Source organism: Salmo salar, chromosome 06, assembly GCF_965601325.2.
Source record: "Salmo salar chromosome 06, fSalSal1, whole genome shotgun sequence".
Taxonomy (NCBI): Eukaryota; Metazoa; Chordata; class Actinopteri; order Salmoniformes; family Salmonidae; genus Salmo; species Salmo salar.
The window spans coordinates 46,815,155-46,837,755 of NC_138296.1; the positions used below are offsets into that span (position 1 = coordinate 46,815,155).

The 22,601-nt window shown below is 41.1% G+C and overlaps 2 protein-coding genes across 4 annotated transcripts; one reads left to right on the forward strand and one right to left on the reverse strand.

Moving 5' to 3' along the window:
* The first annotated feature begins 852 nt into the window (after positions 1-852).
* On the forward strand, positions 853-3,436 carry ndka (Nucleoside diphosphate kinase A). Its single transcript, NM_001141244.1, has 5 exons — positions 853-910; positions 2,321-2,450; positions 2,557-2,658; positions 2,842-2,954; positions 3,185-3,436. The coding sequence occupies exons 2-5, from the start codon at positions 2,325-2,327 to the stop codon at positions 3,300-3,302; spliced, it is 459 nt and encodes a 152-aa protein (NP_001134716.1). The 5' UTR covers positions 853-910; positions 2,321-2,324; the 3' UTR covers positions 3,303-3,436.
* Positions 3,437-4,733: 1,297 nt separating this feature from the next.
* LOC106607505 (MBT domain-containing protein 1) lies at positions 4,734-16,501 on the reverse strand. 3 transcript variants are annotated; one of them, XM_014204511.3, is made up of 17 exons: positions 16,312-16,501; positions 15,070-15,271; positions 14,699-14,832; positions 13,655-13,769; positions 13,348-13,430; positions 12,063-12,180; positions 11,633-11,767; positions 11,392-11,480; positions 10,913-11,147; positions 10,639-10,694; positions 10,431-10,535; positions 10,161-10,308; positions 9,903-9,985; positions 9,268-9,502; positions 8,945-9,016; positions 8,182-8,376; positions 4,734-7,938 (listed from the first exon to the last, which is right to left on the reverse strand). In XM_014204511.3, the coding sequence occupies exons 1-17, from the start codon at positions 16,330-16,332 to the stop codon at positions 7,814-7,816; spliced, it is 2,151 nt and encodes a 716-aa protein (XP_014059986.1). In that variant the 5' UTR covers positions 16,333-16,501; the 3' UTR covers positions 4,734-7,813. The 3 variants fall into 3 exon arrangements, with proteins under 3 accessions (XP_014059986.1, XP_014059987.1, XP_014059988.1); XM_014204512.3 differs by lacking the exon at positions 16,312-16,501 and adding an exon at positions 15,682-15,778; XM_014204513.3 differs by lacking the exon at positions 4,734-7,938 and having other exon boundaries at positions 8,284-8,835.
* Between the last annotated feature and the right edge of the window lie 6,100 nt (positions 16,502-22,601).

Below are 22,601 nucleotides of genomic sequence, written 5' to 3' on the forward strand. Positions count from 1 at the left end.
ATAAAAAAAATACATCTCTATAAAAAAACAATGCCTACCTCAACTTATTTCTTCTCCATATTCTCTCCAGTTGTATCACAAATGAATGCTTTAAAAAAATGATGATACAATTAAATACAAAAATAAAAAAATACATTGCAATAAAATGCGGGACAATACATTTTCGACCACCAACGAAACCAACCTGATGACTGAACGAATGGTCAAATGTCATCTGATCTGTTTCAAACATGATCCCGTATGACGTAATAGATATACATCACAGACGTCATTGTGCGGTAACTGCAACAATCAGCAGGTGGCGGCAAAATCAAGAATGAAAACAGCCCTTGTCGTGAGTTGTCACACAATAATTCCCGGGTTCTCAGGAATTATTGCTTAAATGACATCAACAGATACCAGACTAGACACTATTCCAGCCAAATCAATTCTGCCTCATAAAACATGTTTCGGCCACCACAAGTAGACCTCATCCAAAATATGTAAAGGAAAATAGTTTCATAGTGTGTTTGTAAAATGTGAGGCTCTGATATATTTACACCTACACCTGTTTCTTTGATAAAAAATAAAACATGTCCACCCATTTCAAAACCCACCCACCCCTTGCAACAGATACCGTTTTGGTTAGTGTGCTGATATCAACCATTGTCTAGACTCGAATATGTGACAGCACATGTGGATATCACGCAACCATTAACTGTTGTGTTGCGCTAGAACGCCCAGAAGAACATGGATGATTAAAAGGCACGCAACATGTCAATCAATTTTTGACCTCATCCAAGCCCCACCCATTCACTCGGCAGCCTTTATAAACTAGCTCTCAACATCTTCTCGTCCTCACTGATTGTTCCCCTTCCAAGAACGGTTGTCTCACGGGTCTTCTGTCAGTCTCAACACATCAACTTTAAAGGTATGCTGCTTGACTGGTGGGGCCACAACGCCCTTCATTTTGCATTTACTCACAGCGTTGTGTTTTACGTTTCTCTATCGTTGCGGTTCTATTCCTTTCATGTTTTTAGGAAGTTGGTGGATGTCGCTTGTGTTCTGCTTTTCGCATCGACTAGCTAGCTAGCATGCCACGCAACGGCGTGGTTCTTCGCCCGTTTCTACCCAACTAAGTTAACCAGATAATTGACATGCATTGGGTGACAGTTAAGTCCCATCCTAATAGTAAACCAATGACTTGCAGTAGTTTATAACTAGTTAATTGAAAATGTAACGCGTTAGATAACACCACCGGGGCTGTGCATTTCAGTTTCACCCAACGTTACTGATTTGCGGGGTGAAATTTGCTTATTTACATAGCTAATTAGCTTAGCCTTACAGGTTACCATAATCCAATTATCTGTTACTATAAACTCAGTGTTAGGTGAGAAGTACTTTACAATTAAGCCGGACTTTAATCTACTTGGAATGTATTTCGTTAAACGACAGTGGAATGCCGGGCCATGTGGCATGGCATCTGTACCAAATATGGCCGCTTTCAACAATGAAATGTGCTCAAGTTCATGGCGCTGCTAACGTCCTTAGCTCGCTTTGAAAGTTATATTAATGCCGTCAAACACACAGATCTGTATTAAATCTGGACGTAACACATTAACTTGCTACTTTTCGTTTGCTGCCTAGGCCTATTCAACATTCAGTCCATCGCGATGTAGTAATTAAACTAACTACACAATTCGTCTGATTCCGCAGGGTGTGGTTGTGATCTTAGATGACTGTTTAATACAGGTTAAGGCTTATGAATTACAATTTTTTTTTAAATTAGCCTTCGAAGTCACGTTTGCAACGGACAGTTCATCACTGCACTGTCACACTGCTGCAGCATCTGTTTGCAGTTGGCTAGTGAACCCTACTTTTAATAGATTTCAACCTAACAAAACTAAAGCATGAGGTCACTTTGTGCGACAAGAACTACGCTACAATGCCAGTGAAACAAACTCCTCGTTTGCCCATGTATGTAACATGAGTAACACTTTGGCAACGAAAGCAAATTGTTCATACCAAATACCCCATAGGCATGGAATGGGCATGTGGGAATACTTTCCGGTGGGTGATGAGAATAGATTTGTACTGTCCTTGGCCACATTCACTAGCTACAGTACATCTCTTCACTCCATAGCATTCTAGTTGACATTGAAGCGCTGTACATTGATCAAAGGTTGAGGGGTTGTGCAGTGGCCTGGCTTACTCCAGCTAATTCAGCAATTTCAGTTTGAATCTCCAAGACAAACTAGGCAATTTGTCCTTTGTTAACGTGTTTCACTGATGGCCCACTGCCATTTTTAGTCACTTAATTTCTAATATCCTCATGTTGCAGCACCATGTCCAACACCGAACGTACCTTCATTGCCATCAAGCCCGATGGTGTCCAGAGGGGGCTTGTGGGAGATATCATTAAGCGCTTTGAGCAGAGGGGCTTCAGGCTTGTGGCCATGAAGATGATCCAGGTATGGGAACATTGTCTATTCAGCGGTGCTTCTAGTAGGTTTCAACAGCATTTAACTGCTAATCTTGATTTTGAGACATTGAATAATTTTTTGGGGTGGATTGCAGGCATCTGAGGATCTCGTCAAGCAGCACTACATTGACCTGAAGGACATGCCCTTCTATGGCGGCCTTTGCGCCTTTATGCACTCCGGTCCCGTTGTTGCCATGGTAACTATCCTTCCAACACGTGCACTACGCACAGCCCCTTTGAAAGTGCTTGCTCATTGCTAGATGCATAGTGTTTCACTGGTAAAGCCACAAACGTAATACATCTGATATTCTTGATCAGTGGTTGTGACAAAATTAATCATTCTGCTCTCAATGCGTCATTTTATCTTCCTTTGCTTTCAGATCTGGGAAGGCCTGAACGTTGTGAAGAACGGTAGATTGATGCTGGGAGAGACCAACCCTGCTGACTCCAAGCCCGGCAGCATCCGCGGAGACTTCTGCATCACGCTTGGCAGGTATGTGTCCACTGATGCCTGTTTATACAGAATCTGATTTGGTAAGTGTTCAACCAAGAGGTGCAACCTGAAAGTGTAGGAATCATTGCACAGGAATCTGATGCAATCAAGCTGTAATGCATTTCCTACAATCAAACTGGCATATATAATATACCCTGCTGACTGTAGTTCCAATAAACCTCAAGCCCATGATGCAGAGTTGCTGATTTTGTTTCCTTTTGCTGTTAAAGGAACATCATCCATGGCAGCGACTCCCTCGACAGTGCCAACAAGGAGATCGCCTTGTGGTTCAAGCCAGAGGAGATGGTCGAGTACAAGAGCTGCCAAAATGGATTCCTGTATGAGTAAATAAAATTGAACTGGAATAGTTTTCATCTCACACCCCATCAAACCAATTCTGAATGCTGTTGATCTGGAACGTGTTTATGTACTTTGTGACTTCAGAGCACTTAAAAATAATGTCAATAAAAATCATGGAGTAGAATACATGAGGCTTCCTAGTTTACTTTGAAACTGTTCAGGGGCTTTGTTAGTAGGGGACTGGGAAAGTTTGTAAGCATTAATTGGTAGTAGCTTCTGTTCAGTGCATGTGGGCCTCTAGTGAAGGGGCTTCAATATATTCAAAACCAATGGCAAGGCATGCTACTGAATTATTTCAATAAATATTTGCAAGATGTTATGTACATGCCATTTAAGGCATTGCCCTCTATAGCTTTTCTGAGTACACCTGTGATTGGGGGCATCTAAAAGTGGGCAGTGGGTTAGCTTGTGTCAAGCCAATTCCACCATAGTGTAGGAAGTTTGGAAAGCGTCAGTCAATATGGGAGTTTTTGGTAGCAATAAACATGGGCCTATTTGGTCAACAGTGCAGTAAATATTTGCCTTGAAATGGGAAGTTAACTGCAACATTCTGGATGTTACTTGACAATACACCAGTTGTCAAAGCTGGCTGTTGCCCTATATGCTACATTGGCTGAACTTGGTAACATTCTCTACAGCAGGGGTATTCAACACTTACCCTGAGGTTTGGAGCTTGCTGGTTGTGTTCAACCTTAATTGCACCCACCTGGAGTCCCAGGTGTAAACCTGATTAGAGGCACAAGTTGGGTTTGAGGGCACGCCAACATTTAAATCCAGATTACTTGCATGATTCATTGTGAACAGCTTCTTGACAGTCATTTTGGGAGGCCATTCTGACTTCTTCCCCCAGTGTTGGATGAACTCGTATTAAGTGTTCTGTCCAGTATGGAGTAAGTTGGCATTGGCTCAGGAAACTTTAGCGCAATGAAGTCTATAGGTCTGCTAGCAGACACCATAGACTTCCAGTCATAGCATGCTAGCAGATACCCATAGACATCCAAATTTAATTTGTCACATGCGCCAAATACAACAGGTAGTGAAATGCTTACAAGCCCATAACCAACAGTGCAGTTAAGAAAATACCTAAAAATAAGTGGGCAATGCAAATAGTCTGAGTAGCCATTTGATGTTCAGGAGTCTTATGGCTTGAGGGTAGAAGCTGATTAGAAGCCTCTTGGACCTAGACTTGATTAAAGCATCCAGTCATGGCATGCTAGCAGATCCCATGGATTTCCAGTCAGTGCTGGCTCATGAAACTACCTGTAACTTCCTTCCTACTGGACACACAAAAATGGTATCCAGGAGTTCACCTGACTCTGGGGAAGTAGATAAAGGACATCAATCCCAAAGTATCCATTTAATGGTGTGGTTAACGAAACAATGGACACTAGCTTCTCAATACTGTACTTTTATGCAGTGTAAAAAAAAGTTTTGAATAATTTATTTTACATTAATGCTTTTTCCACAAACATGCTGCAAGATTCATTAAAAATATTAAATGAAAGTAAACATCTAAATCTTCAAATACATCTTAACTTTTGTAGTTGATACACTATAGCTTAGTAAACTTCATGTTCACAGCACATTTACCATGGAAACCAAGGAACAAAAACTATATACTTGGATGCAGATTTTTTGTGTTTTGACAGTTAATTCATTACAAATCTTTCATTATAGTTGTATCCAAAATACAAGAAGAGAACTCTTTCTCCACTATGGTAACAGTTTCTGAAAATCATTTCATTCTTAAAAGGTTATGACTTTATCAAATATATATATATATAGCACCAGAATACAAAGACAATATGATGAAGGGGTTTAACAATAGAAACAAGCACACAGACCTGTGTTAGTGCAAAGACCAACAGTTACACATAAACCAAGACCAACTAGTTAAGCACAAGAGGACAGGATGTTCACACTGCTGCATGCACATATTTTGGTTTTAACAAACACACCCTATAGTCTTGTTCTTTTATATTGATTATAATATTGATGAAATGCATTTCAAATCAATAAACGTCATGATCAGAATAGTGTAGCCCTATATTGAGTCCATTTGTGCGTTTATTTTTTTCTTCATTCAAATACCATGGATTCTCGTGTCTAACATTTGTGTTACAAGGACGACGGAGACAATGTTTGTCGCCTTAAAACAGTCATGCCATATATTAACATAATGTCATGTATATTTCCACCATTCGGTCTTTGATGCACAGTCTGAAGTTTGAGTGAAAGTACAGCTAAAAGCTTATGATCTCACTGTCTCCCAAACCTAATGTAGGGTGAAATTGAGGGGCATTTGCAACATATATGCCTCTTTACCATATATTTAGCTACTGTGTGCCTGTCAAACCTTGTTCATTATTATAACATTTAGGGTAAAATGTAACGTTAGGAGAGTACTGTGATAAGACGTTATTGCTTGACAGTGACCTTTGGCATCACCATGGTCACCTGAGCTGGTTTACACCAGCCAGCGCGTAAAATGTACATTTTCATTGAGACTGTAATACTAGTTTGAGTTTCACTCAGGACCAGACATTGAAACATACAGTAAGACAAAATCGACAGAGCTAACATTTAACTGAACATTTTTGCAAAAAAAGAAAAGTTCAAAACAAACACCGACACATTATCAAACAGTGACATACAGAAGGGTAATCCTACCTCTAGAGACAGAATATGACAAATCCACTTAAAATGGGACCGTGTATCACAATCAGATAGGTCTCTACATTAGTGAGATGGTTTACCAAGCGACACATTTACTTTAAGACCGATCTTGGACTGACACATTTTGTTAATACTGTTGACCACATCAATCTCTGAAGTCTAATTTCAGCATGCCAACAGCCAATGACAACACCTTTCTCAATAACCTTAACAAGGAAGAAGAAGCCTATAATACAATACGCTAAGATTTCCTGAGAGTAAATTGTCAACCTTACTGGTATATAAAGTGAGACAACGGAGTGCAGTCGTTAGTTTATATAGTATGTAAATTATAATCCCTCTTTAATTTCTTATATGGCACAAAATAAATCACCATATCATGTTTGTAAATTGGCTCTGTTATATACTGCATGCTTTGTTCATAAATACACATTTAACGTGATATTTTCTTTTACAAATCAATATTGACATTCATTTAATATCTCCCAATGAAAGGATGGCCTATGAAGAAAATGTATGATCATGAGTCAGTGAGTGTGACAATTTAGCCCAGGCCTACCAATCACTTACTAGGAAATATGCACACATAGCTGTCAAAGTGAATTAAATTGTAATGAAAAATCACCTTTACGTGTGGTTTGACCAGAATCTGAAAACCTTGCAACGGGAGATTACATTAAAGTTCTAAAAGAGGTAGAGCAAAAGGCATTATTATTAAGTTTATCTTTTACAAAGACAGTAAATTCTCTATTTAGATAAAACGGTTCTCATGTTGTTGATGGTAGTGATGAAACACAGCCCGACTATTACAGTGACTTGAATATTTCCTCTACTCATATTTATAGTGTCGCTCTGAGTTATGACATAATTCATGTAGAATAATGCTATACATTAGATATAAAACATTTCACATAGATCTCTATTACTTGACACAAGAGTCAAGGTTTGCATATCATTGTGTAGTAAACCGTGATAAAACTAAATATTATCACAGTGGATCACCTGTTTTTCATAGAGTAGAATTGTTTAGATTAGATTTTTTGTTGTTGCCTGCAATCAGATGGCCAAAAGGAGTAATATTTGTAAACATATTTTAAATAAGGCATGGTAAATATAGTGATAGAAAAGGGTCAACTAGAGATTTGGGGCTCTCCCACATTCTCCTTGGTAATGTCCCAGTGATAGCTGTAAATCATTATTGGCTATCACACAAATGGAACGCAAGATCCAGAGAATGTGGTAAGCTGCTCAAATCTTAGTAGAATGTGCAGAACTGGTATGAAGCTGATTGGTGGTGTTGCTACTTTATATCTGAGTGATTGTTTTATACCAGTAAGGTTTAGTCCATTCAATACCTACATACATACACCCTGTTTTTTGGAAAATTGGATTATGTATACTCACAAACATCACAGTTTATCCATCAAAAGATTACCCTACCTCAAAGTAACGAATACGAGAGATGCACAAAAAGATATCGGATTAGAAAAAAATCGTATAAAAACTTCTTTTTTTTGTTGAAGTACAAAAAACTGAACTGAAACGTAAAGTTATTGTCGTTCACGCACCTCTCTTTTTCCCTTTATTCTCTACACTCCTCTCCCCGTTTGCGCTGTCTGTTTGGAACTAGTCTTTGAGTCACTCTGTCCCAAGTCTCTATGGGCACAGCTTGGAGCCCCCTGGTGACCTTCCATGTTAATGTTGTGGGGATGCCACCCAGGGCCCATGGTCTCTGGTGCTGTGGAGGGAGAGGGAGGGGACTGGCTCCTTCTTGCCCCCAGGCTGGCCCTCCGTTGGTGGGTGCAGCAGTGCCCCATGGAGGCTCAGGTCTCCTGCTTGATGTAGTAGCTTCCGCCGGAGCCGTTGCTCTCCAGGTCGGAGGCTGTGCCCTGCGGGAAGGTGAACTCGTCTGCCTCCTGAACCTCCTCCTTCAGCTGCAGCGTCACCCCTTGGGAAAGGAAAGAGGGCCAGTATAGAAGTATGAAAATAAATAGGAAGGAGAGGATGAATTATAAAACTCAGGAGATAATGGAGCAAATAAGTTGCCTTGTTCAAGATTGTTGATGTTGAGATGGGGTAGAGTACTTGACCTACTACACCATTCTCTTTCAGTAGAGGACATCCCTACCCAACTACCAGGCTTAACATGGGTTTCTAATTTGAGTTCAGTTAGCAGGTTGGTTTAGGTTACCTGGCTTTCCATTGGGGCTGAGTTCCTGGGCTGCCGAGGAAGGCTGTGCAGTCCCAGGGGCAGATGCTGGCGTGGGAGGAGATGAGTAGTCTGGCGGGGTCATGTTCTCGTCTCCAGAAAGGTTCCTCTGGGGCACTCCACTCAATACCACCCCCGACAAACTCACTGGTCTCTTACCAATGGGGATCTTCCTCTCTAAAAACCAAGACAAAAGGTAAAATGGTTGATCAGCTCTTCTGTTACCTTCTCATGTTTTTTTTATGCCTTTGCTCTTTTGACGTGTGACTACTTAAGTGTTATTAATCATCAATAAGGTCAAATTCAAATCTATCTAGGTAAATATGTCTTAGAAATCTAAGTTATTCAGGAAAAGCTTGACGTAATGTCCGGCATGACTAACAAAGACCGAATGAACATATAGAAACCAAGCATACTATAAAAATATCTACATAATCAAATAATTGGTCTTTTATTGCAGGCATTGGAGAATTTTCTTTAGCCTGAGGTCTAATCCTCTAATAACAGCTTCACACTGGTACAAAAATGTATCCGGTGTAGGAGAGTTTTGACTTGGTTTCAATGCTCTGTTTTGGTGTGAATAGAGATGCCCGCAGAGTAAGAATCGTGAAGAGCCGTGGCGAGTGCAGCTTTGCCCTTAAATAGAGAAAGAAAGAGGGAAAGGGGAGTGTGCATTGGAGGAGGTGGAGGCACAGGGGCAGTAACGAGAGGGGGAGGGTGCAGGGGGAGGGGGCGGATGACCTACTTTTCTTTTGGCCTTTGTACTGCTGGGATTTCTTCTTCTGCTTTGTCACACTCGGAGGGAACTCTCTAGACGCTGGAAAAAAAGCACAAACCAGAGAACAACTCATTCATTCATACATTCGTGCAGCACAGCTCGTCTCAACTCATTCAAAAAAAAGCCAATGCTTTAGCTCATTTTTCCTACATTACTAGGATTCGTTTCAGATTAAAGGTTTGGTGTTAAAGTCGCAGTGTTTTGGTTATCTGAAGGTTTCTGTGTTTTGACTGTTTCTCTTGGTTGTTTTTGTTTGTGAATAAATGCTGAAAAATCCCAATAAAACTCACCGAGCACAGCTGGTGGCTGTAGCTGGTAGCCAGTCAGCTGACACCAGCCCACAGGGTAGAGGTCAGGTGATTCACAGTCCACCCACTGATCATACTCGTCCTCCCAGCCGTCAAAATGGATGCGCAGCAGTCTATGTACAATACGTGTCACTGTGGCAACACACACCAGCCGGGGCTCCATCAGGTCCACAGCCTCCAGCTTCATGCCAGGGCGGAACCCATGGTTTGGAACTTCCTTCAGAGTCAAGAAAGAGAAGGGGACATTCAGCAGGTGGACTCAGGGAATTTGTCATAACACTACAAATACAAGCATACGACGTTGTACATTGGTGGGCTACTAGTCTTAACTTCACTGCACTCAGATGCGCTTGGTCATCCTTATTTGGACTAATATCCTGTAACGACTACACTACTGAGAGAAATCAAGCAATTTGAAAAAGCCAAAGTGCAAAAACAATCCAACTTCAAATAGATGAAATCCAACAGGTGAAAAATGTAAAAAGGGTTACTCAGACAAGCAAGTAGTTGGTTTTGACAACAAATTCAGTCCAACTAACAGACTGAGAACAAAAGTAAAGAGCCAAAACGAGCTAACAGGCAAAATAGCTAGCAGACCAAAAGCTGAACAAGGTTACCTTGTTAAAGAGCTTCACCGGAGCTGCCACTGAACCCGTTTCCCTGAGGTAGTCAAACCATCTGAATGGGAGTTTTGTGTACCCTGCAGAAAAGACTTACTTATTGAGGCTACAAGTAACAGCAACTGGCTGGCCAATTTAAATAGCCACTGTGAGGTGAGAATCAGTGGTGTGCACTCTCTTGGTACTACAAATAAACTCAAATAGACAATTGTGATGATGCTTTTACCACACAATGTAATGCAATTCAGTATGTACCACGTGGAGGGGTGAGTTCAATTGTGTTGATTTCACAGAATCCAGCAGGAAAGATAGAGGGAGAGGTGGAGTGATAGCAGAACCAGTCAGAACCATCAGCCGCCTCGGAACCATCAATTCCGATCATGAGGTATCCATCCGCCAAGACCTGGAGGAAGAGAAGGCAGGGAGTGTGAATGTGCACAAATCTGTTACATGTGCAAGTTCATTTGTCTTTATTTCCCTCATTTCTCTGTCAGTCATATTTCTCATCACCATTATAAGGCTTACCTTTCTGACAGTAGCAACACAAATAGCTGATAGATTCAGAGGGTCAATAGCCTCCAGCTTCATGCCATCTTTAAACCACTCCCCACTCTGGTCAACATCCTTCACCTGAGAGAGATTGTGCCACGTATCAAACAAAATGTCAAGAGACCAGAAAAATCTTCGAATCAACTGAGTCAAGTGGCAGATTGAACCATTTATTTTAACTCACTTTCGCAAAAAGCTGTCCTGGGGCATCTACTTGGCCATCAAGTTTCTTTGAAACATCTGAAACAATAATATCATGAACATTTGAAACACCAAAATAAAGGAAGAGCCTTCGAATCAAATATAAATCATACGGAAACAACTAGAATCTTAAAGTGCCTGTAAGTGTTTCATCCATGTTGAACTTTTCAGGATCCTTAAACCTTAAGCAAATCTTTACACTTATGTGTAAGACCCGCGTGCCTAGTCCCGCGTGCCCTCCCCACTATGTCACTGACCAGATCTCTTGAAGCGGTGTCCAATGCCGCGGGACCAGCCGATGCTGTGTATCAGTGGGCTGTACATGTGGCACCAGAAGTCGTCCGAGCCGTCCTCGCACTCCTCGTAGACGAGCCGAAGCCGACCTCCGATCACCTGCTCTACCAGGGCCACCCGCGTCCGGCACAGATGAGTCTTATCCACCACCTCCACACGCATCAGTTTCTTAAAGGGGAACTGCATGCTCTGCTGCACCTGTGGAAGGGTGAGGAGGTGAAGATTCTACAAGGTTACTTGACAATCCTGTTAGGCATTATAGAATATGTCACTCTACAATAATACATGCAATGCATGTTTGTACTGGTAGTGCCATAAGGTTATTAGTGTTGCATTTGTGGAAATAATACAAGCATATTCATCTTCTCACATTGATATTTGATGCATGTTTGGACTATGAGTGAGGTGTTGGAGTGTCTTGTGATGTAGAGTTGTAGCTCACCTTGGTGGAGAAATCAATAGGTAGAGTCTTTGCTCCTGTTAGGCATTTCACAAGAAACGCTTTCCAGTTGGTGCACTTGTGCTGAATGGCTAAGGTGAAACAGTCAGACAACGTTTGGCAAAGATTAGAAATGATTCTCTCAAACCGGTCAGAAATGATAAATGACTGAACACTTGTAGCACAGCCTATATCCTTATCTTGGCAAAACAAAGTACAGTACTATTCCCTCTGTTAGTCTTACACTTGGGAGGAACCAGAGGCTTTCCTCCTGCTGCACACCACCCCACCGGGTGGATGTCAGGGACACAGATGTTACACCAGAAATCCCTGCCAGAGTCACCATCAAACCCCTCGTACCGTAGCAGTGCCTTAAAGCCTGTGGAGAGAAACACAATAATGTTTTAAAATTAGGAAAACCACTGAACCTTATTTGTGATTTTCAGATTCTTTTTTTCCTGAAATACCATTAAAAATCTAATCATAGGAGTATTGTGGATGAGAGATGTATCTATGTTTCCAAGCATTGTGTGTAGGCTACATCTAAGTGTAACATGTCTATGTGTAAACAGAGTTTGATGAAAACAATGAATGCAGAGAAAGTACACCGTCATCTAGGAGGCCAACCAGGTGCATTTTAGAGTGAAGAGGATTCTCTGGGGCTGCTTTGTTACCTGCTAATTTGATAACTCCTGCTATCCAGTACACTTTCATTGGCAGGCCGCTGTCTGTATTGGGCACCTCTACCCTCACCCCTTCTGCAAGGTCACCCCAAGAAGTTCCCATGGGAACCTAAGGCAGAGAAGACAACACATGCTGAACACAGAGAATGACATCATCACAATACAAATATGTCCACTCAAAAAGGACAGCTGTTAATTAAAACAACCAAACTCATCATGGCAAGCTAATATTCTTCATTGTCACATATCCTCACAATTAGTGCAGCTTCAATAATGTAAAAAACAACAAAAACGATGTTTTCATCACACTGTTTGATGGGTCAATGGAGATGAGGTACACTACCATTCAAAAGTTTGGGGTCACTTAGAAATGTCCTTGATTTTTAAAGAAAAGCAATTTTTTTGTCCATTAAAATAACATCAAATTGATCAGAAATACAGTGTAGACATTGTTAATGTTGTAAATGACTATTGTAGCTGGAAACTGCTGATTTTTAATGGAATATCTACATAGGCGTACAGAGGCCCATTTATCAGCAACCATCACTCCTGTGTTCCAATGGCACGTTGTGTTAGCTAATCCAAGTTTATCATTTTAAAAAGGCTAATTGATCATTAGGCAGCGTCAATTAGTCTTTTAAAATGATAAACTTGGATTAGCTAACACAACGTGGCATTGGAACACAGGAGTGATGGTTGCTAATAATGGGCCTCTGTACGCCTATGTAGATATTCCATTAAAATGTTTTTTTTTTTTATCTGCCGTTTCCAGCTACAATAGTCATTCACAACATAAACAATGTCTACACTGTATTTCTGATGAATTTGATGTTATTTTAATGGACAAAAAAAATGTGCTTTTCTTTCAAAAACAAGGACATTTCTAAGAGACCCCAAACTTTGGAATGGCAGTGTATATTCTAACATACTTGCTCTGTTGAGTTTCGTTGTACTGGAGCATAAAAAGTCTTACAGGGTTACAAATCAACACATTCTAATATCTAGAAGAATCTACTTCTTTATAACAAAACAAGAAAGGCGCAAGCTGAAATTCAATTACTTCGTATTTATTGTAATATTAGTCCCTTAATAAGCACTCATCATGAGAGGCAACCATAGATGCTTGCATCATTCATCCACTGAGCGTGATCTCTACTTTAAAAGTATAATGTCAGTTAAGATATACCATATTGGCTGTGTCTACATGTTCTGACTTCCATACACTGTCCCTTTTCATCAGCAACCCTTTGGAGTGTTTGAGCTGAGCGTTGCTTACATGTTTGAAACAGCCGACGGGTGCCCCGTTAATGTCGCCGGTGCCTATGTAGCGTCCCCAATCAAAGCCTTTCACAGGAATCACTGCAACCACCACAAGTATCGTCATGAGAGGTAGATAACAAAAGTCGACTACCTTATTATCGTCACCTTCTTTATTTACAGTGAGAAAGACATCATCTCAATCTAGTCCTAGTAGAATCATCCTTGAAGACTGTTGCACCTATACTGTAGTCATTGTAATTGTTGTCATTTGTAATTGGTAATAAATGCATTTCACATGTCATGAACTTTTACATGGAACTTACCTGTTTTTGACTTGACTTGATTCTGTTGGTTGGCTTGGTACTGGGCATAGGCAGCCAACTTCGCCATGAGAGGCTGCTTCTGTAATACTTTAGCCTTTTTCGTTGGTGGTTTACCCTTTGAAAATAATAATAAAGGAATGAATATTGAGAGAGATAGAAGAAGAAGCATACAAGCCAGGCAGGTTTCCTTTGTCCCAGGTTTATTCGACAAAATAAATCATTGCGACGTGTGTAAAGGAAACGGCAGATTATAGAATACATTTTCTAAAGATCAACAAATCAATCAAATCAATCAAACACCATTTGTATCAGTTCGACTGGGATGGATTTTTTTTCTGTCTAACTTTCTTTATTGCGACAAATTATGATGGAAACTGTTTTTTGAAAAGAGGATTGCCAAATAATTTTGAATGTTCGTGGGGCACATGATGTCGTCACGTAGCCCTAACAAAAACGATCCACTCAACATTTAATTCTAAATACCCATTGCTGACAAATTCTATTTTTTCACCGTTGCAATACGTTGGAACATGATAATTATTAGAATATGACAAATATTAGTAAATTATTGCAGTATATCCATGCTGGCTTTCGCGGGCTACCTGAGACATGAAACGCATAGCTGGGAGGGTATACAAGCTGTCAGCAATTTATTAATGCTCAATTTGCCTAAAAGGTTCATGTAAACACTTTAACCACTGCATTTGTATTCTTTTTTTGGTGTAACGTCAGTACGTCCAGACATTTTTAAATCGACAAGATAGTTAAATGGAAACTGTAGCAGGCAACTGTTGCATCTATTTTCTATACGGAAAAATGTTCTATACTTTCTAAATGTCAACAACACCAACAAAAATCACTGGACCAGTTAATGGAAACATAGCTACTTATAGATACACAGAGGATGATACACAGAGGAAGGAATTCTAATGAAATAAATACAGCCTGTTTTCACACCTTTTCAATGTCAATTCAACTTAAAATGGTGGTTATAGAGGAACATACAAGGACAATAGAAGTAGACTTAGTGCAGTTTGCTGTTACCTGCAGTCTGGCCAGTATGCTGGCTTTTTTAGAGTTGGATGAGTAACTCCTTGAACAGGATACACTGCAGAAGCGCTTGGTTTTGGAGTAGAAAGCATCTCTCACTCCAACCATCCCACACATCTCACAGGTGGCTGAGGAGAGTGAAACACACACACACACACACACACACACACACACACACACACACACACACACACACACACACACACACACACACACACACACACACACGGAGGGATACCAAGGTGCGAGTACTGTTCAGTCGAAGAGATGGCCATATACTACAATGCTAAAATCTCAATTCAACCCTGTAATAACACCATCAGCGGCTATGTTCAATAGGCAGAGGCAGCCACAGTACTACTAACCCATTCCTGCCTTCCCATCGGGGTAGGTGTAGACCTGGCCGTTGGTCTTGATGATGGGCAGGCTGGCAGGGAGGGAGGGCACCTCTTCATCACTGTCCTCTGAGCTCGAGCTACTGCTGGAATCCTCACTGCAGCTGTCATAGCCATCGAACATCCCAAACGAGTCCCGCCTCTTCCTTTCTGAACGAACAGTCCGTTCAGCCTGTAGGAGAGAGAGGATTGTGTCAGTTAGAGCTAGCACAGCGCAGTCAATGCAGTCTCACTTACCCGCATGCCACAACAGGTGGTTGCTTTGCATGATAACCTACTGCTGATCATTTTTTCTGATAAAGGCAAAGCAATCACTGCATCCATAAACCTTGTTAGATAAGCCTACATATAGAGGCCCAAGAGAATATGTAACCTATGTGCAATGTTTCCATGCAACACGGACAGAATGAAGAGTGAAGGAGACTTTGAAAGTACAACATGTCAATTCAATAGCAACATACCAATTAATTAATCTATGAATAGCACTGCATTGAACCAACATGGAAATTGCTCAGAGCTCAACATGTTAACCAATTATAACCGTGACACCCACAACCACATATCTGGTGGTAGCTCACTTACCATTTTCACACTAAAACAAGTCTGTTCTCAGTGATCAAAACAGCGACAACATACAGCAAGCAAGCTACATGACAAACACTTTGCACTGCAGTAACAGATAGCTAATGTCATCGATGGTGCACCGCCCCCTTTCTATTCAGAACCTCTGTTGCCAAAGCACAACATTGAAATGACAGCTGCACGCACTGGCCCATGACCTGATATCCCCAGGAATTAAAGTCTGCAAGAGACCCCAATACAGCCGCAAAAATCACTGCAGTGCGGTCTATTTAATATGACGGGCCTGCCTTCTTGCAATTATTTGCTAGCCAGCTAACGTAACGTTAATGGTAGCTGCTGGATCTAGCCCGTTATTCAAGCGGAGAAGCTGCCCTAGAATGTTGGAGGATCGTTGAAGAAGCAGCACAACAGCATGCCAACAACAACGGCTAGCTTGATAAAACAATTGAAAAGCAGGCAATGCTGGAATAAAGCTGTCTGTTTTATTTTCTGCAGCTACAGTAACTATCTGGCACTACTAATGCCTAGCCTTGCTAGCTAAACTAGCTGCTGCAGTCTGACAACCACAACAAAGAAAGGGGAAATAAGATTACACCAGAAATTTACACAGAACACAATAATAGCGCTCACCGAATCTCTTGCGTTTTCCATCAGCCCTTCATGCGGAGCGTTTTCTGGTTTATCTTGATACAGTGGCGAGACAGTGAAGAGAGTAAAGTTAATGGTAACCTAATATGCAAAAACAACTCCACTAGCTAGCTAGCATAGCATATCAACAACATTATCATATTTCAAACACGCACGCGCGGAGTACAGACGATTTTTGCCAATTGGGCAAGAAATTCTTCTTCATCTATTTAGCATGCAGGTTTAGCCAAGTGAAATTACTTTACCGCCATCTACTGTACTGTATGCACATACGTACAGTAAAATGCATCAAAGTAAATACACTACATGGCTGAAAGTATGTCGACACCTGCTCGTCGAACATCTCATTCCAAAATTATGGGCATTAATATGGAGTTGGTCCCCCATTTGCTGCTATAACAGCCACCACTCTTCTGGGAAGGCTTTCCACTAGATGTTGGAACACAGCTGCAGGGACTTGCTTCCACTTAGCCACAAGCGCATTAGTGAGGTTGGGCACTGATTTTGGGCGATTAGGCCTGGCTCGCAGCCTGCGTTCCAATTCATCACAAAAGTTTTCTATGGGGTTGAGGTCAGGGCTCTGTGCTGGCCAGTCAAGTTCTTCCAAACCGATCCCGACAAACCATTTCTGTATGGACCTCACTTTGTGCATGGGGGCATTGCCATGCTGAAACAGGAAAGGGCCTTCCCCAAATTGTTGCCACAAAATTGGAAGCACAGAATCATCTAGAATGTCATAGTATGCTGTAGCGTTAAGATTTCCCTTCAGTGGAACTAAGGGGCCTAGCCCAAACATTGAAAAACAGCCCCAGACCATTATTCCTCCTCCACCAAACTTTATAGTCGGCACTATGCATTTGGCAGGTAGCGTTCTCCTGGAATCCGCTAAACACAGATTAATCTGTCGGACTGACAGATGTTGAAGCGTGATTCATCACTCCAGAAAATGCGTTTCCACTGCTCCAGAGTCCAATAGCGGCGAGTTTTACACCACTCCAGCCGAGGCTTGGCATTGTGCATGGTGATCTTGGGCTTGTGTGCGGCTGCTCGGCCATGGAAATCTATTTCATGAAGCTCCCAATGAACAGTTGTGATGACGTTGCTTCCAGAGGCAGTTTGGAACTCGGTAGTGAGTGTTGTAACCAAGGACAGACGATTTTTATGTGCTGCACACTTCAGCACTCGGCGGTCCCGATCTGTGAGCTTGTGTAGCCTACCACTTTTTGGCTGAGCCGTTGTTGCTCCTAGACGTTTCCACTTCACAATAACAGCACTTACAGTTGAACGGGGCAGCTCTAGCAAAGCAGACATTTGACAAACTGACTTGGTGGAAAGGTGCCATTTTATGACAGGGCCATGTTGAAAGTCACTGAACTCTTCAGTATGGGCCATTCTACTGCCAATGTTTGTCTATGGAGATTGCATGGCGGTGTGCTCTATTTTATACCCCTGTCAGGAACAAGTGTGGCTGAAATAGCCGAATCAACTAATTTGAAGGGGTGTCCACATACTTTTGTATACAGTCGTGGCCAAAAGTTTTGAGAATGACACAAATATTAATTTTCACTTTCTGCTGCCTCAGTTTGTATGATGGCAATTTGCATATACTCCAGAATGTTATGAAAAGTGATCAGATGAATTGCAATTAATTGCAAAGTCCCTCTTTGCCATGCAAATGAACTGAATCCCCAAAAAACATTTCCACTGCATTTCAGCCCTGCCACAAAAGGACCAGCTGACATCATGTCAGTGATTCTCTCGTTAACACAGGTGTGAATGTTGACAAGGAAAAGGCTGGAGATCACTCTGTCATGCTGATTGAGTTTGAATAACAGACTGGAAGCTTCAAAAGGAGGGTGTTGCTTGGAATCATTGTTCTTTCTCTGTCAACCATGGTTACCTGCAAGGAAACACGTGCCGTCATCATTGCTTTGCACAAAAATGGCTTCACAGGCAAGGATATTGCTGCCAGTAAGATTGCACCTAAATCAATAATTTATCGGATCATCAAGAACTTCAAGGAGAGCGGTTCAATTTTTGTGAAGAAGGCTTCAGGGCACCCAAGAAAGTCCAGCAAGTGCCAGGACCGTCTCCTAAAGTTGATTCAGCTGCAGGATCGGGGCACCACCAGTACAGAGCTTGCTCAGGAATGGCAGCAGGCAGGTGTGAGTGCATCTGCACGCACAGTGCGGCGAAGACTTTTGGAGGATGGCCTGGTGTCAAGAAGGGCAGCAAAGATTCCACTTCTCTCCAGGAAAAACATCAGGGACAGACTGATATTGTGCAAAAGGTACAGGGATTGGACTGCTGAGGACTGGGGTAAAGTCATTTTCTCTGATGAATCCTTTTTCCGATTGTTTGGGCATCCGGAAAAAAGGTTGTATGGAGAAGACAAGGGGAGCGCTACCATCAGTCCTGTGTCATGCCAACAGTAAAGCATCCTGAGACCATTCATGTGTGGGGTTGCTTCTCAGCCAAGGGAGTGGGCTCACTCACAATTTTGCCTAAGAACACAGCCATGAAAAAAGAATGGTACCAACACATCCTCCGAGAGCAACTTCTCCCAACCATCCAGGAACAGTTTGGTGATGAACAATGCCTTTTCAATGCCTTTTCCTTGCCATAAGGCAAAAGTGATAACTAAGTGGCTCGGGGAACAAAACATCGATATTTTGGGTCCATGGCCAGGAAACTCCCCAGACCTTAATTCCATTGAGAACTTGTGGTCAATCCTCAAGAGGTGGGTGGACAAACAAAAACCCACAAATTCTGACAAACTCCAAGCATTGATTATGCAAGAATGGGCTGCCATCAGTCAGGATATGGCCCAGAAGTTAATTGACAGCATGCCAGGGCGGATTGCAGAGGTCTTGAAAAAGAAGGGTCAACACTGCAAATATTGACTTTTTGCATCAACTTCATGTAATTGTCAATAAAAGCCTTTGACACTTATGTAATGCTTGTAATTATACTCAAAAGACACTGAAGCAGCAAACTTTGTGAAAATTAATATTTGTGTCATTCTCAAAACTTTTGGCCACGACTGTATATAGTGTATGTCTGTACTAGTATGGAAATTTAGGTAATTATATGAAATGCAATATATTTCTGAATGATTACCCTGTGTATCCTATAAATCGATTCATAAAGAAAAAAGGCAGAGATTGGGAGAGGGGTATGAAAAAGTTGAAGACTTTAAGTATCCCTTTGAGAACAGTCAAGAATTAAGCAGTGGATGGTCTATCATCCTAGACACAGTAGATCAGGCCAGCATCACTGAGGTGCATGGCTCAACACCCAGTGGCCAAAACCTTCCATTTAGTTTGCAACAGAGTAGTGAAGTAATAAAGAAGTGCTTGATGCAGCAAAGAACTGGAAAACCTATAGGCCTATCTAACCAGCTTTAGCCAGACAGTGGAAAACCTACCACTGTAGAGAAGATTACCTTTGACCTTGCTGGATGAATACACAAGCAAATGCCCGAAGCCACACTAATGCTAGAACTTCAAAAATAATGTCAAAAAGTATATATTACAGTTTTTATCTTGGGAATAGACTGTTCTCTCTACTATCGCACGGCAAGCGGTACCTATGCACCAAGTCTGGAACCAACAGGACCCTGAACACCTTCTACCCCCAAGCCATAAAACTACTAAATAGTTAACCAATAGCTATCAGGACTATCTGCATTTATCCTTTTTGCAACTCTTTTGACTCATCACATACGCTGCTGTTACTTTTTATTATCTATCCTGTTGCATAGTCATGTTATCCCTACCTATATGTACATATCTACCCCAATGACCTTGTACCCCTGCACATCGACTCGGTACTGATACCCTGTGTAAATTACAGTGGTGGAAAAAGTACCCAATTGTCATACTTGAGTAGGAATACAGATACCTTAAAAGAAAATGACTAAAGTAAAAGTGAAAGTCACCCAGTAAAATCCTACTTGAGTAAAAGTTAAAACGTTTTTGGTTTTAAATATACTTAAGTACCAAAAGTAAAAGTATATTTAATAATTATGTCTGAGTGTTGAAGTGTGGCCCTGGCTATCCGTAAAGTTAAAAAACAAGAAAATTGTGCATTCTGGTTTACAAACAACAAAGCATTTGTGTTTAGTGAGTCCGCCAGATCAGATGCAGTAGGGATGACCAGGTATTTTCACTTTAAGTGCGTTAATTCAACCATTTTCCTGTCCTGCTAAGCATTCAAAATGTAACGAGTACTTTTGGGTGTAAGGGAAAATGTATGGAGTAAAAAGTACATTACTTTCTTCAGGAATGTTGTGAAGTAAAAGTAAAAGTCGTCCAAAATATTAAAGTACAGATACCCCAAAAAACTACTTAAATAGTACTTTAAAGTATTTTTACTTAAGCACTTTACACCACTGGTATATAGCCAAGTTATCGTTACTTGTGTATTTATTCCCCATTTATTATTTTTAAATTATTTCTCTATTTTCTCTCTGCATTGTTGGGAAGGGCATGTAAGTAAGCATTTCACTGTTAGTCTATACCTGTTGTTTACGAAGCATGTGACAAATGACATTTGATTTGAACCCATTTGGCAGGGTCACCTATCAATATCTGAAGACCCATGTTTCTGTTGGTCATTCCAAAATAGTGTCTGCAGCTTCCTGACTTGTAATTTGGGCACTATTTACTTAAGGGAGGGGTGTGTTCTAGTGGAAATGTCTGATCTATGCATGAGTACTAGCCTGGGTGTAATTCTGTTTTTGTCTTATTCATCATGACAACGACAGAGCAGAAAAAGACTGGCACTCTGGCTATGTGAGTACAGCTGCGAGACCCTACACAGCTGCGAGACTGTGCACAGCGAGACCCTGCTATAGCCTCCTCATTATGACCTGATCACAGGTAAGGGATACATTGATTTCTGTCTTTCTCACATTGTTTGATTGTTCCAGTAGCCATGTGAATTAACCCACTTGACACAGATGTCAATTCAATGTCTATTCCACTTTGGTTCAAGGTAATTTCATTGAAATGACTTGTAAACAACATTGATTCAACCAGTGTGTGACCAGTGGGAAGATACTACACAGTACTCATCCTGGCAATGCAAGACTATATAGCTGTATTCCTCCCGATTCACATTATTCTGCACACAGAAAATATCCCCTTGTATGTTATACCAAGTGGCCCAAATCTGGCCATAACATATAGGTCATCATATGAGGTTGCAATTCAGAATAAAACATTCCCAATTATTCAAATGTAAAGCTATACATTAAGTAATTGACCCATTATTGTCTGTCTGATAGCCTCTACATTTACAGTGAAACTAATGGGTGTTTAAATGGATGTGGAGCTTTATCGTGGACAATGGCATCATTAGGCCTGGGCTTCCAGCGATACAGCCCCAAATGTTTTTGATCCAGCCCCGAAACCTTCTGATGGTCTAAGAATTGCACAATTTCAGGCTGTATGTCTGAAATTAGTTCCCAAAACGGTGTATCACTTACACACTAAGTAGTATGCCATAACGGAAAACTGAGCACAGCTTCGTGACTGTCATGGTTTCACCATTACTTTACTGAAAACCGTGTATCCCTAGCCCAAACCGTTCAAAGGATATTATCCATTTTACTGGAGCTATATTGGGTGGGGTTTTTCTGTCGCGAATTCGCAGGAAGCAATTGATAAATAAACAATGTCCCGGGCCATTATAAAATTAGGCTACTCACAAACTGCAAATTAGCTTACAGTGCATTCGGAAAGTATTCAGACCCCTTGACTTTTCCCATTGTGTTACGTTAGTCTTTTTCTAAAATTGTTTAAATAAATGTTTTCCCTCATCAATCTACAAACAATACCCCATAATGACAAAGCGAAAACAGGTTTTTAGAAAAGGCAGAAAATGTATTTTTTTTTTTAAATACAGAAATAACATATAACTCATAAGTATTTAGACCCTTTGCTATGAGACTCGAAATTGAGCTCAGGTGCATCCTGTTTCCATTGATCATCCTTGAGATGTTTCTACAACTTGATTGGAGTCCACCTGTGGTAAATTAAACTGATTGGACATGATTTGTAAAGGAACACATCTGTCTATATAAAGTCCCACAGTTGACAATGCATGTCAGAAAAAACCCAAGCCATGAGGTTGAAGGAATTGTCCGTAGAGCTCCAAGACCGGATTGTGTCGAGGCACAGAGCTGGGGGAGGGTACCAAAAAATGTCTGCAGCATCATGGCTTGGTTTTTGCTCTGACATGCACTGTAAACTATGGGACATTATATA

Bases quoted from the DNA above. Each gene is read 5' to 3' on its own strand.
- LOC106607505 (XM_014204511.3), bottom strand. From the start codon at position 16,332: ATGGAAAACGCAAGAGATTCG. The intron at 11,481-11,632 runs GTAAGACTAACA...GTTTCACCTTAG, and splicing joins GCCTCTGGTTCCTCCCAAGT to CCATTCAGCACAAGTGCACC. The intron at 9,503-9,902 runs GTAACCTTGTTC...TTGACTCTGAAG, and splicing joins CGGTGAAGCTCTTTAACAAG to GAAGTTCCAAACCATGGGTT.
- ndka (NM_001141244.1), top strand. From the start codon at position 2,325: ATGTCCAACACCGAACGTACCTTCATTGCCATCAAGCCCGATGGTGTC. The intron at 2,451-2,556 runs GTATGGGAACAT...GGTGGATTGCAG, and splicing joins TGGCCATGAAGATGATCCAG to GCATCTGAGGATCTCGTCAA. The intron at 2,659-2,841 runs GTAACTATCCTT...CTTTGCTTTCAG, and splicing joins CCGGTCCCGTTGTTGCCATG to ATCTGGGAAGGCCTGAACGT.